Below are 14,514 nucleotides of genomic sequence, written 5' to 3' on the forward strand. Positions count from 1 at the left end.
ATATAACCTGATGTACTCCTCACATATTACATATATCCTGATGTACTCCTCACATATTACATATACCCTGATGTACTCCTCACATATTACATATACCCTGATGTACTCCTCACATATTACATATACCCTGATGTACTCCTCACATATTACATATATCCTGATGTACTCCTCACATATTACATATATCCTGATGTACTCCTCACATATTACATATACCCTGATGTACTCCTCACATATTACATATATCCTGATGTACTCCACATATTACATATATCCTGATGTACTCCTCACATATTACATATACCCTGATGTACTCCTCATATATTACATATAACCTGATGTACTCCTCACATATTACATATATCCTGATGTACTCCTCACATATTACATATACCCTGATGTACTCCTCACATATTACATATACCCTGATGTACTCCTCACATATTACATATATCCTGATGTACTCCACATATTACATATATCCTGATGTACTCCTCACATATTACATATATCCTGATGAGCTCCTCAGATACATTTAAATTTCGAAAAAACATAATTTTTTTTGCAAATAGTGTCTCCCCACAGGGTTAAAACAGACGTCCTGAAGGGGTTAACCGTCTAGGGGCTCCCAACGTAAACACTTCTTTTTCCGATGACGGTTTTGTTATAATGGCATACCTCAGTTTACATCATTTTTATTTTTCTCTCTAAAGTGGGGAAAAAAAAAAAAAAAAGGCAGACACAGGTAAAAATCCCCTCATTTCACCTCTGCACCCGTGTATGGGAGATGTTCAATCTTTTTGGGTTCAGCAGCGATTTGATGGCAGCGCGCGGCTCGCTATAAAGGCCCCAGGCACACGAATGCAGAATTTATTTCTATTGACCAAATATACATGAAGGTGTCCGGCCCCCAGCGGCCGGCCCTGCCCATAATCGCAGACCGTGGTTACGGGTACAGCCGTCTGCATGGGGCCTAAGGGCACGTTCAGATGACGCGTAAACGTGTCAAATACGCTGCCGTTTTTGTAAAGCGCCTTTTAAGACACAGGTTACGCGTTTTGCGAGTGATTTCTGCGCGTTTGGCACATAATTAGGACTCATTTTGGGCGATGTGGGTAACTGACCCGCTTCATCACTATTTCATGCCAGCAAGCTGCCAGAGAACAAGGCACCAAAGAGTTAATGATGGGGGAGGGAAGGACATTGCTGGCACAATGGGGGGCCAGAACTAACATTAACCAGCGGTGGGTGGGCAGTGCAGAGGCGCGGGCACACAGGGGGTACACAAGGGGCACTTACACCCGCGCAACAATAACGGAGGAATCAAACAAATCTACAAAACTCTCACCCAACTGCGCTGATCGTCTCGCAGCTTCTCCTGGAAGAAGTCAGTGATGTCCGTCTCCCAACCAAGAGCGTCCCGAGCTGGAGGAAGAGGAGGAGCAATTATAGCCGGGCACAGGTGGAGCGTTACTAGTGTAGTGGCAGCCGGGTACAGGTGGAGCGTTACTAGTAGTGGCAGCCGGGCACAGGTGGAGCGTTACTAGTAGTGGCAGCCGGGCACAGGTGGAGCGTTACTAGTAGTGGCAGCCGGGCACAGGTGGAGCGTTACTAGTAGTGGCAGCCGGGTACAGGTGGAGCGTTACTAGTAGTGGCAGCCGGGTACAGGTGGAGCGTTACTAGTAGTGGCAGCCGGGCACAGGTGGAGTGTTACTAGTAGTGGCAGCCGGGTACAGGTGGAGCGTTACTAGTGTAGTGGCAGCCGGGTACAGGTGGAGCGTTACTAGTAGTGGCAGCCGGGTACAGGTGGAGCGTTACTAGTAGTGGCAGCCGGGTACAGGTGGAGCGTTACTAGTAGTGGCAGCCGGGTACAGGTGGAGCGTTACAAGTAGTGGCAGCCGGGTACAGGTGGAGTGTTACTAATAGTGGCAGCCGGGTACAGGTGGAGTGTTACTAATAGTGGCAGCCGGGCACAGGTGGAGCGTTACTAGTAGTGGCAGCCGGGTACAGGTGGAGCGTTACTAGTAGTGGCAGCCGGGCACAGGTGGAGCGTTACTAGTAGTGGCAGCCGGGCACAGGTGGAGCGTTACTAGTAGTGGCAGCCGGGCACAGGTGGAGCGTTACTAGTAGTGGCAGCCGGGCACAGGTGGAGCGTTACTAGTAGTGGCAGCCGGGCACAGGTGGAGCGTTACTAGTAGTGGCAGCCGGGCACAGGTGGAGCGTTACTAGTAGTGGCAGCCGGGCACAGGTGGAGCGTTACTAGTGGCAGCCGGGCACAGGTGGAGCGTTACTAGTAGTGGCAGCCGGGCACAGGTGGAGCGTTACTAGTAGTGGCAGCCGGGCACAGGTGGAGCGTTACTAGTAGTGGCAGCCGGGCACAGGTGGAGCGTTACTAGTAGTGGCAGCCGGGTACAGGTGGAGCGTTACTAGTAGTGGCAGCCGGGCACAGGTGGAGCGTTACTAGTAGTGGCAGCCGGGCACAGGTGGAGCGTTACTAGTAGTGGCAGCCGGGTACAGGTGGAGCGTTACTAGTAGTGGCAGCCGGGCACAGGTGGAGCGTTACTAGTGTAGTGGCAGCCGGGTACAGGTGGAGCGTTACTAGTAGTGGCAGCCGGGTACAGGTGGAGCGTTACTAGTAGTGGCAGCCGGGCACAGGTGGAGCGTTACTAGTAGTGGCAGCCGGGTACAGGTGGAGCGTTACTAGTAGTGGCAGCCGGGTACAGGTGGAGCGTTACTAGTAGTGGCAGCCGGGCACAGGTGGAGCGTTACTAGTAGTGGCAGCCGGGTACAGGTGGAGCGTTACAAGTAGTGGCAGCCGGGTACAGGTGGAGTGTTACTAGTAGTGGCAGCCGGGTACAGGTGGAGCGTTACTAGTAGTGGCAGCCGGGTACAGGTGGAGTGTTACTAGTGTAGTGGCAGCCGGGTACAGGTGGAGTGTTACTAGTAGTGGCAGCCGGGTACAGGTGGAGTGTTACTAGTGTAGTGGCAGCCGGGTACAGGTGGAGTGTTACTAGTAGTGGCAGCCGGGTACAGGTGGAGCGTTACTAGTAGTGGCAGCCGGGTACAGGTGGAGCGTTACTAGTAGTGGCAGCCGGGTACAGGTGGAGCGTTACTAGTAGTGGCAGCCGGGTACAGGTGGAGCGTTACTAGTAGTGGCAGCCGGGTACAGGTGGAGCGTTACAAGTAGTGACAGCCGGGTACAGGTGGAGCGTTACAAGTAGTGACAGCCGGGTACAGGTGGAGTGTTACTAGTAGTGGCAGCCGGGTACAGGTGGAGTGTTACTAGTGTAGTGGCAGCCGGGTACAGGTGGAGCGTTACTAGTAGTGGCAGCCGGGCACAGGTGGAGCGTTACTAGTAGTGGCAGCCGGGCACAGGTGGAGCGTTACTAGTAGTGGCAGCCGGGTACAGGTGGAGTGTTACTAATAGTGGCAGCCGGGTACAGGTGGAGCGTTACTAGTAGTGGCAGCCGGGCACAGGTGGAGCGTTACTAGTAGTGGCAGCCGGGTACAGGTGGAGCGTTACTAGTAGTGGCAGCCGGGCACAGGTGGAGCGTTACTAGTAGTGGCAGCCGGGTACAGGTGGAGCGTTACTAGTAGTGGCAGCCGGGTACAGGTGGAGCGTTACTAGTAGTGGCAGCCGGGCACAGGTGGAGCGTTACTAGTAGTGGCAGCCGGGTACAGGTGGAGCGTTACAAGTAGTGGCAGCCGGGTACAGGTGGAGTGTTACTAATAGTGGCAGCCGGGTACAGGTGGAGCGTTACTAGTAGTGGCAGCCGGGTACAGGTGGAGTGTTACTAGTGTAGTGGCAGCCGGGTACAGGTGGAGTGTTACTAGTAGTGGCAGCCGGGTACAGGTGGAGTGTTACTAGTGTAGTGGCAGCCGGGTACAGGTGGAGTGTTACTAGTAGTGGCAGCCGGGTACAGGTGGAGCGTTACTAGTAGTGGCAGCCGGGTACAGGTGGAGCGTTACTAGTAGTGGCAGCCGGGTACAGGTGGAGCGTTACTAGTAGTGGCAGCCGGGTACAGGTGGAGCGTTACAAGTAGTGACAGCCGGGTACAGGTGGAGTGTTACTAGTAGTGGCAGCCGGGTACAGGTGGAGTGTTACTAGTGTAGTGGCAGCCGGGTACAGGTGGAGCGTTACTAGTAGTGGCAGCCGGGCACAGGTGGAGCGTTACTAGTAGTGGCAGCCGGGCACAGGTGGAGCGTTACTAGTAGTGGCAGCCGGGTACAGGTGGAGTGTTACTAATAGTGGCAGCCGGGTACAGGTGGAGCGTTACTAGTAGTGGCAGCCGGGTACAGGTGGAGTGTTACTAGTGTAGTGGCAGCCGGGTACAGGTGGAGTGTTACTAGTAGTGGCAGCCGGGTACAGGTGGAGTGTTACTAGTGTAGTGGCAGCCGGGTACAGGTGGAGTGTTACTAGTAGTGGCAGCCGGGTACAGGTGGAGCGTTACTAGTAGTGGCAGCCGGGTACAGGTGGAGCGTTACTAGTAGTGGCAGCCGGGTACAGGTGGAGCGTTACTAGTAGTGGCAGCCGGGTACAGGTGGAGCGTTACTAGTAGTGGCAGCCGGGTACAGGTGGAGCGTTACTAGTAGTGGCAGCCGTGTACAGGTGGAGTGTTACTAGTGTAGTGGCAGCCGGGTACAGGTGGAGTGTTACTAGTGTATTGGCAGCCGGGTACAGGTGGAGTGTTACTAGTAGTGGCAGCCGGGTACAGGTGGAGTGTTACTAGTAGTGGCAGCCGGGCACAGGTGGAGTGTTACTAGTAGTGGCAGCCGGGTACAGGTGGAGTGTTACTAATAGTGGCAGCCGGGCACAGGTGGAGTGTTACTAGTGTAGTGGCAGCCGGGCACAGATGGAGCGTTACTAGTAGTGGCAGCCGGGCACAGATGGAGCGTTACTAGTGTAGTGGCAGCCGGGCACAGATGGAGCGTTACTAGTGTAGTGGCAGCCGGGCACAGATGGAGCGTTACTAGTAGTGGCAGCCGGGTACAGGTGGAGCATTATTAGTAGTGGCAGCCGGGCACAGGTGGAGCGTTACTAGTAGTGGCAGCCGGGTACAGGTGGAGCGTTACTAGTAGTGGCAGCCGGGTACAGGTGGAGTGTTATTAGTGTAGTGGCAGCCGGGTACAGGTGGAGTGTTACTAGTGTAGTGGCAGCCGGGTACAGGTGGAGTGTTACTAGTAGTGGCAGCCGGGTACAGGTGGAGTGTTACTAGTGTAGTGGCAACCGGGCACAGGTGGAGCGTTACTAGTGTAGCAATAGTCATGTAAAGGTGGAATATTACTAGTTTAATCATAACCGGGTACAGGCGGAGTATTACGCACTCACCAAACGCGGCCTGCACCAGGCGAAGAGGAGCACTGACCCAGTCGCCGGCACCGGGTGAAGTATCGATCCAAGCAGACCGAAACATGTTATCTTCAGGCCGTAAAACCACACAGACTATGGCGGGAAACCGCCGTCATCATTAAAAAAAAAGGCGTGGCCTTACATGACTGGCGGAAGAACTTGCACGGCTCGCCATCTTGCGGTTGGCAGTACGTTGTCATATGATGTATTTGCCTTTGATCACATGTATTGTAAACCAGAAGCAGATTGGCTGCTGCTTTGTGTGGGCGGGACTGTGATTGCGGGATAATTTCCGGATTTGCTAATGGCAAGCCCTGGCCCGCCCCTTTCTTTAATTGGTTGTTTTTTTTGGAAGGCGGGAGAAAGAGTTCAGAAAGCGATGGGATTGGTCAGTTAGCTGTCAGTCTTCTAAATCCCGGCTCGGGGACGTGGAGCTTGTGAGCAGAAATGTCGGAAAAGAGGGCGAATGGCGCTAATAGGAACCTGCTGTTCTCTCCTTCCGAGCTCAACTTCTCCGTCCCCTTCATTCCTGTCAGTCGGCCTGGGCCCGGGCCCTTCTCCTCCGGTCAGTATATATATCCGGTATAGCCGCCGTCTGCAGTCCCCCTCTTAGTGGAGTAATGACCCCTGCCCCCTGTTGATAGGGGTGCTGGTGGTAGTGTCCGGATAGTGGGATAATAGTAGTGTCAGAGTAGTGGGGGTGCTAATTTCTGGTAGAGTTATGGGTCATGACCAGTAGTCCACTTGGGGTCGGCTATCTCAAGGCTATAGGCACCCGGTTGTGCTGGGACTTCCTGCAGTGAGTGAGGCAGGCAGAGCTGTTCATGCTCCTCAGCTGTCCGGTTGTGCTGGGACTTCCTGCTGTGAGCGAGGCAGGCAGAGCTGTTCATGTGGTTATCAGCTGCTGAGTGGTACACCCAGTTGTGCTGGGACTTCCTGCTGTGAGCGAGGCAGGCAGAGCTGTTCATGTGGTTATCATCTGCTGAGTAGTACATCCGGTTGTGCTGGCATTTCCTGCTGTGAGGCAGGCAGAGCTGTTCATGTGGTTATCAGCTGCTGAGTGGTACATCCGGTTGTGCTGGCATTTCCTGCTGTGAGCGAGGCAGGCAGAGCTGTTCATGTGGTTATCAGCTGCTGAGTGGTGTCTGTTTTTTCTCTCTTCTAGATGACTCGGCGGAGGTCGGGGAGGAGGACAGCTTTCTGGGACAGACTTCCAGTACAACTAACCCCCCACAGACCTTCAGTTACTTCTCCAAGGCCTCAAGCCTGACCAGCAGCAATGACCCGTTTGCCTGCATAGGGCAGATCCCAGTCACGTCACCAGCACCAGGTTCTGTTGCTTTCCTGACGCCCCCCGTGTCTGGAGTTCAGAATGGACAGAACCCCACGGCTCCTCCCAGCTCCTCCGCTCCATCTCCCATCAATCCTCATGTAGTTTCTAGTGACACCTCTGGGTATTTCCCTCCAAACACACAGACGAGCCCTCCCCCGAGCGCGCACCCTCCTCCGCCTCCCGTCTCCTCTCAGGCTGGGTATAACCCTTACCGCCATAACACACAGAGCAGCCGGACCAATCCCTATCTGACTCCTCCACAGCTGCAGCCAGATATCCCCATGGGCCACGCCGTCCCGGTGACATCAGGACCTCCACCATTGTACCAAAGTTCTTCAGCCTCCCATGTAAGTTACACCTCAGCTTTCCCATACACCTGAGTTATTCCTGCAGGATGGAATGGGGGCCACCCGAATGTGCCCGAAATATCCGATTGTCGAGACCCCGTTCCACCAGATGAGGTGGCCGCATGCTGCTCGGCTCATCACCGCTATGAACGTGTGTGGAGGGAGCCGCTGCCACCTCTATATTCTGTATATGTCTGCTGCCGGCATGAAGGTCAGGGGTCTAATGTTGGGGCGCGCGGTCACCCGTCTTCTGGGGTACTGTGGGCTGGTACACGTGTAGTCTCCACTTTGTGTATCGCGTTCCCTATTTGCTGGGTTCACGTAACCCGGAGAAGACGCCCTCGGATCGGATTGTAGAGGAAATAACTAGAGGACATTTTTACTCCTTTTATAACTTGTGGGCCCGTGGCCGAGTATTAAAGGGAATGTGACGCTAGAAAAAAATGTATTTTTTTTTTAGTTAAACAATTAGTGTGTAGGTGATTAAACATTGTTCTAATTTTTTTTTTTTTTTTTTTTCAGGAGTCAGGAAATATTATATTAGATTCTAATTTATAACATTTCCCAGCGCTGGTCACTAGAGGGAGCAATTCCCAAAATTGCAGCATTGCATGTGGTAAAGCAACCACATTGCTTTATGCTGCAAAATTAGAGAAAACTCACTTGCTCTAGTGAGCTCTGAGACTCCCCCCCTCCTTTATTCTGGCTAGTGCCGGGATAAACGAGGGGATTGAACGGTCTAACCTCCTACACTGTGTCGCCATTTTTTGAGCTAACACACAGTGTAGAAGGTTTACATACAGTGGTAAACACACACAAACACGAACATACATAGAAATCCCTTACCTGCTCCAGTCGCCGCCGCTCCGTCTGCTGCTGCTCCAAGTGCACAAGTCCGGAAGCCGCGACCGGAAGTAGTAATCTTACTGCCCGGCCGCGACTACCGGTCCACAGGAAAATGGCGCCGGACGGCGCACAGTTCAACTTGGACTGTGTGGGAGCGGCGCATGCGCCGTTCCCACACAGACGGCGTACAGCATAGTGGATGGAACGGTCCCCGTTCGCAGTCCCTATGGGACTGTATGTGCCGTATTCCAGGTCTGTGTCGTTAATCGACACATACAGAAATGGAAAAAAAAATGGCAGCCGCCATAGGGAAGAAAAAGTTCAAAAATAAAATAATGTAAAACACAAACACACAAATATAAAAGTTTTTAATAAAACACTAAAATCAAACTGATGTAAAATATGTTTTTTAGTGACACTGTTCCTTTAACCGCTTCAGGACCGCGCTGTTTTGAGCCTTCAGGGCCAGACACCGTTTTTCCATTTTTAGCACGCGTTCGTTAAATAGCTATAACGTTTTTTATTTTTTGGGCTAGCGACGTTATTTTTGCCATGTTTTTTCCGTCGACGATGCCGATTTCTTTTTTTTTTTTTTATACACATCCGTTTTGCTACTTTAGAATTTTTAGGCTTTAACCCCTTAAGGACGCAGCCTAGTTTTGGCCTTAAGGCTCAGAGCCCATTTTTCAAATCTGACATATTTCACTTTATGTGGTAATAACGTCGGAATGCTTAAACCTATCCAAGCGATTCTGAGATTGTTTTCTCGTGACACATTGGGCTTCATGTTCGTGGTAAAATTTGGTCGATATATTCAGTGTTTATTGGTGAAAAATTGCAAAATTGAGTGAAAATTTGGAAAAAATAGCATTTTTCAGAATTTTAATGCATCTGCTTGTAAAACAGACGGTTATACCACCCAAAATAGTTACTAGCTCACATTTCCCATATGTCTACTTTAGATTGGCATCGTTTTTTGAACATTCTTTTATTTTTCTTGGACGTTACGAGGCTTAGAACATAAACAGCAATTTCTCATATTTTTAAGAAAATTTCAAAATCCTTTTTTTTAAGGTACCTCTTGAGTTCTGAAGTGGCTTTGTGGGGCCTATGTATTAGAAACCCTGATAAAACACCCCATTTTAAAAACTAGACCCCTTAAAGTATTCAAAACAGCATTTAGAAAGTTTTTTAACCCTTCAGGCATTTCACAGGAATTAAAGCAAAGTGGAGGTGAAATTTGCAAATTTCATTTTTCTTGCTGAATTTCAATTTTATTCATTTTTTTTCTGTAACACTGAAGGTTATACCAGAGAAACACGACTAAATATGTATTGTCCAGATTCTGCAGTTTTTAGAAATGTCCCACATGTGGCTCTAGTGGCTCATGGACTAAAACACAAGCCCTAGAAGCACCTAGTGCATTTTGAGTCCTCTTTTTTATTAGAATATATTTTAGGCAGCATGCCAGGTATGAAGAGGTGTTGAGGTGCCAAAACAGTAGGAATCCCCCAATAGTGACCCCATTTTGGAAACTACACCCCTCAAGGAATTCATTTATGGTTGTTGTTACCATTTTGACCGCACAGTTTTTTCACAGCACCTATTTGAATTGGGCTGTGAAATTAAAAAAATGACATTTTTTCCAATAAGATGTCATTTGTGATCAAAATTTATTATTTTCACAGGGAACAAAATACCCCATTTTGTTGCCCAATTTGTCCTTAGTGCGGCAATACCCCATTTGTGGTGATAAACTGCCGTTTGGGCCCATGGGAGGGCTCAGAATGAAAGGAGCGCTATGTGTTTGTTGGAGTCCAGATTTTGCTGGATTGGTTTTCGGGTGCCATGTTGCATTTGCAGAGCCCCAGAGGTATCAAAGCAATGGAAACCCACAGAAGTGACCCCATTTTGGAAACTACACCCCTCAAGGAATTCAAATATGGTGGTTGTTACAATTTTGTCCGCACAATTTTTTCACAGCACCTATTTGAATTGGGCTGTGAAATGAAAAAAATTAAATTTTTTCCAATAAGATGTCATTTTTTATCAAAATTTCTTATTTTCACAGGGAACAAAATACCCCATTTTGTTGCCCAATTTCTCCTGAGTGCAGCAATACCCCATTTGTGGCGATAAACTGCAGTTTGGGCCCATGGGAGGCCTCAGAAGTAAAGTAGCGCTGTGTGTACTTTGGAGTGCAGATTTTGCTGGTTTGGTTTTCGGGTGCCATCTCACATTTGCAGAGCCCCAGAGGTATCAAAGCAATGGAAACCCACTATAACTGACCCCATTTTGGAAACTACACCCCTCAAGGAATTCATTTATGGGTGTTGTGACCATTTAGACCCCATAGTTTCTTCACAGAACTTATTTGAATTGGGCTGGGAATTAAAAAAAATAATATTTTTTCCAATAATATGTCGTTTTAGCTCAAAAATTCTTATTGTCTCCATAAATAAAATACTACATTTTGTTGCCCAATTTGTCCTGAGTGCGGCAATACCCCATTTGTGACGATAAACTGCTGTTTGGGCCCATGGGAGGGCTCAGAAGGAAAGGAGCGCTATGTGTTTGTTGGAGTACAGATTTTGCTGGTTTGGTTTTCGGGTGCCATGTCGCATTTGCAGAGCCCCAGAGGTATCAAAACACTGGAAACCCACCAGAAGTGACCCCATTTTGGAAACTACACCCCTCAAGGAATTCATTTATGGGTGTTGTGACCATTTTGACCCCATAGTTTTTTCACAGAACTTATTTGAATTGGGCTTGGAATTAAAACAAAATTAATTTTTTCCAATAATATGTAGTTTTGGCTGAAAATTTCTTATTTTCACAAGAAATAAAATACCCCATTCTGTTGCGCAATTTGTCCTGAGTGCAGCAATACCCCATTTGTGGTGATAAACTGCCGTTTGGGCCCATGGGAGGGCTCAGAAGGAAAGGACCACCATTTGGCCTACTGGGGATTTTCTCGTGCAAAGTCATGTATGCAGAAGCCCCTGAGGTACCAGTACAGTTGAAACCCGCAAGAAGTGACCCCGTTTTAAAAACTACACCCTTAAGGCATTCATCTAGAGGTGTAGTGAGCATTTTGACCGGAGAGATACACCCCATAAACTGTAATGTGGGTTCTCCCGGGTATGGCAATACCCTCAATGTGGTTATCAGCTGCTTGGGCACACAGCAGGGCTCAGAAGGGAAAGATAAGGGGGGATAAGCTGTGTGGAGGGCATCAGGGTAAGTAGAATTGGGGTAAATTATAAACCAAGGGATGTATGATAAATGTTAAAACACTTTTTCATAGAGAGCTCTGTTTTTTCGGGACACGCGTTACATTGATATATTGTGTCCTCCCTTATCCCCCTCTTATAGCAGACTTTGCACCTCTTTTGACTTTTTCCCTTCTTGCCAGTTTGGGGAACTTCTCCTGGAAAGTGTTGCCCTGGTGCGATGCGTGTGGCCCCGCTTCCAGAAGTACTGGGTGCCCCCCCCCCCCCCGTTCCTGGTCCCTAAAGATTAGGTTCTTGATAATCACCTCTTGAAATTCCAGGAAAGTTCCCCTCTGGCCTGTACATCGACGTAGCACGTACACATTGTACAATGCCATCTGTATGATGTGCCCGGCCAGCTTCTTATACCACAGCGCATGGCGCTGTAGGGCTTCGGGACTTGATCTGACAAGTCCACCCCTCCCATGTACCTATTGTAGTCCAGGATGCAGTCTGGTTTAGGGGTCGCTGTACTGGTACCTCGTACAGGTACATGGGTACTGTTGTGACATCTCTCTTGTCCTTGTACTTGACACACAATATGTTGCTGCTAGAATGTGCCCTGCGCTCACCCCTTCTTGTTTGCCCTGCAGAGTCTTAGGGAGGCCTCTCAGGTTTCTTCTAGCAGTGCCGCATGCCACAGGACTGGAAGCGAGGCAGTTGAAGAGTGGGACGCCGGTATAAAAATTATCCAGGTAGAGGTGGTAACCCTGGTCCAGCAGTGGGTGTACCAAATCCCACACAATTTTTGCATTAACTCCCAGTAAGCGGGGGCATTCTGGGGGCTGAGCACTGGTGTCCTTCCCTTCATATATCCTAAATCTGTAGGTATACCCTGATGCACTCTCGCACAGCTCATACATCTTCACGCCATACCTTGCCCTCTTACCCGGCAGGTACTCGTGGAATTGAACCCTCCCTTTAAAATGTACCAGGGACTCATCAATAGAAATACACTTCTTGGGGGTGTATGCTTGGGAAAACCGGGCACTGAAACGGTCTAATAGGGGTCTCCGTTTATACAAACGGTCAAAACTGGGGTCATCTCGGGGTGGGCACGGCTCATTATCAGTATAATGTAAGAAGCGAAGTATTGCCTGATTTTTTTATTTTTTTAGGTTACAGTTCAGGTCTGAAGTTGCTTTGATGGACCTATATATTAGAAACCCCTATCAAATACCCCATTTTAGAAACTAGACGCCTCAAAGTATTCACAACAGCATTTAGAAAGTTTATGAACCCTTTAGGTGTTTCACAGGAATTTAGAGCAAAGTAGAGGTGAAATAAGAAAAATTTTTTTGTCAGAAAATCCTCTTTATACCATTTTTTTTTATAACACAAAAGGTTTTACCAGAGAAACGCAACTTCATACGTATTGCCCGGATTCTGCAGTTTAGAAATATCCCACATGTGGCCCTCGGGCGGTAATGGACTGAAGCGCCGGCCTCCGAAGCAAAGGAGCGCCTAGTGGATTTTGAGGCATCCTTTTTATTAGGCACCATGTCCGGTTTGAAGAGGTCTTGTGGTGCCAAAACAGTGGAAACCCCCCAAAAGTGACCCCATTTTGAAAACTAGACCCCTTGAGGAATCCATTGTAGTTTTCTTGGGGTGCATGCGACTTTTTGATCAGTTTTTATTCTATTTTTAGGTGGCGTGGTGACTAATAAACAGCAATCCTACTATTGTTTTTTTAATCTATTTTTTTTACAGCGTTCACCGTGCGGTATAAATGACAGTCACGTTATTCTGCGGTGATACGATTACGGCGATACCAGATGTTTATAGTTTTTTATGTCTTATGGCGTTTGCACAATAAAATACTTTTTGTAATAAATCACTCACTTTTTGTGTTACTTTATTCTAAGAGCCAGAACGGTTTTATTTTTCCATCAATAAAGCCGTGCGAGGACTTATTTTTTGCGTAACGAACTGTAGTTTCGATCAGGACCATTTTTAGGGACATGCGACTTTTTGATCTCTTTTTATTCCATTTTTTGGGAGGTGAAGTGACCAAACAATTGTGATTGTGGTACGGTTTATTAATATTTTTTTTTACGGCGTTCACCGCGCGGGATAAATAACGAAATAATTTTGTAGTTCAGGCCGTTACGGACGCGGCGATACCAATTATGTATAGTTTATTTGTTTGTTTATATATTTTTATTAATAATAAAGGACTGATAAGGGAAAAGGGGGGATTTTTACTTTTAATACTTTTAAAACTTTTATTTTCTTATTTTTACACCTTTTTTTTAACTTTTTTTTTAACTTTATTACTTTGTCCCATTAGGGGACTTGAGGGCAGGAGGCTCTGATCGCTAATCTAATACACTGCACTACATGCGTAGTGCAGTGTATTAGAACTGTCAGCTACTCACTGACAGCAAGCATAGTGGGTCCTGACGTTGTCAGGACCCACTAGGCTTCCGTCGATGGCAGAGCCGGACGCCATTGTTTGGTGTCCGGTTGCCATAGCCACCATCGCCAGCCGCTATCGCGTAGCAGGCTGGCGATTGTAGCTTAACCCCTAAAAAGCCGTGATCACTATTGAACACGGCTTTTAAGGGGTTAATCAGCGGGGACACAGCGATCGGTCCCCGCTGTAGGAGCTGTGACAGCTGCTGTACGAGACAGCAGCTGTCACAGCTCCTGCATGTGTCGGGAGGACGGCCGAAATGGCCGTTATCCCCGCGACGTAATAATCCGTCGCTGAGCGCTAACGATAGTTAGCGCGACGGATTATTACGTCGCTGAGCGCGAAGGGGTTAAGTTTGAAAATAATTGTAAAACAAGAAGCTTTTTTACTTTTCAGCCATTTTTTTTTTTTTTTGGTAATGACATCGTTTTACCCTAAAATCGACCTTTTACTTGTCTTTAGTATATGACGTGTCTATATTGGGGTAATTGGGTCCGGCCTAGCGTTACGATGATGATTGGATGGGGGGGCAGATTTTTTTGGTGGGTATTTTATGTGTATTTATTATTAATTATTTTTTTTTTTTGCACTTTACTTTATTTTTGTATTCCGATGTTCTGTCCCTCAGGAAAGACCTCGGGGGACTTTATATATATATTTTTCTTTCTTTTACACCATCGTTTTCCACTGGAGCTGCACGGCAGGGAAATCGGTCCTCTCATAGTGACTACTGTCACTAATCGGGCTGTGCTGGTCTAGTAAGGCCTTATTCACACGGACGTATAATACATCCGTGCTACGTGTGGGAATCGCACGCGTCGCACGGACCTATGTAAGAGAATGGGGCCGTTCAGACTGTCGGTGAGTTTCATAGGCGTGCGTGCGTGCGCTGCGTGAAACTCATGACATGTCCTATATTTGCTGAAGTCAATGGGTTCGTGCAAATCGCG

General features: G+C 48.4%; 2 protein-coding genes across 4 annotated transcripts in view; one reads left to right on the forward strand and one right to left on the reverse strand.

Annotated features, from left to right (window-relative positions):
* Window positions 1–5,540, reverse strand: part of MCMBP (minichromosome maintenance complex binding protein) — a 77,796-nt gene extending 72,256 nt beyond the window's left edge. For both annotated transcript variants that reach the window (XM_075847745.1, XM_075847744.1), the window contains exons 1-2: window positions 5,330–5,540; window positions 1,349–1,425 (exon numbers count right to left, since the gene is read on the reverse strand). In XM_075847745.1, the coding sequence (XP_075703860.1) occupies window positions 1,349–1,425; window positions 5,330–5,414 (162 nt within the window). In that variant the 5' untranslated portion in view covers window positions 5,415–5,540. The remainder of the gene's footprint in view (window positions 1–1,348; window positions 1,426–5,329) is intronic.
* Window positions 5,541–5,734: 194 nt separating this feature from the next.
* The window catches only part of SEC23IP (SEC23 interacting protein), an 88,347-nt gene continuing 79,567 nt past the window's right edge, over window positions 5,735–14,514 (forward strand). Inside the window, exons 1-2 of one of the 2 annotated variants that reach the window (XM_075847737.1) lie at window positions 5,735–5,915; window positions 6,516–7,030. In XM_075847737.1, coding sequence (XP_075703852.1) covers window positions 5,798–5,915; window positions 6,516–7,030 — 633 coding nt within the window. In that variant the 5' untranslated portion in view covers window positions 5,735–5,797. The remainder of the gene's footprint in view (window positions 5,916–6,515; window positions 7,031–14,514) is intronic. The other variant, XM_075847736.1, reaches the window with a different exon arrangement.

This window comes from Rhinoderma darwinii (genome assembly GCF_050947455.1).
Source record: "Rhinoderma darwinii isolate aRhiDar2 chromosome 11 unlocalized genomic scaffold, aRhiDar2.hap1 SUPER_11_unloc_1, whole genome shotgun sequence".
NCBI classification, from domain to species: Eukaryota; Metazoa; Chordata; class Amphibia; order Anura; family Rhinodermatidae; genus Rhinoderma; species Rhinoderma darwinii.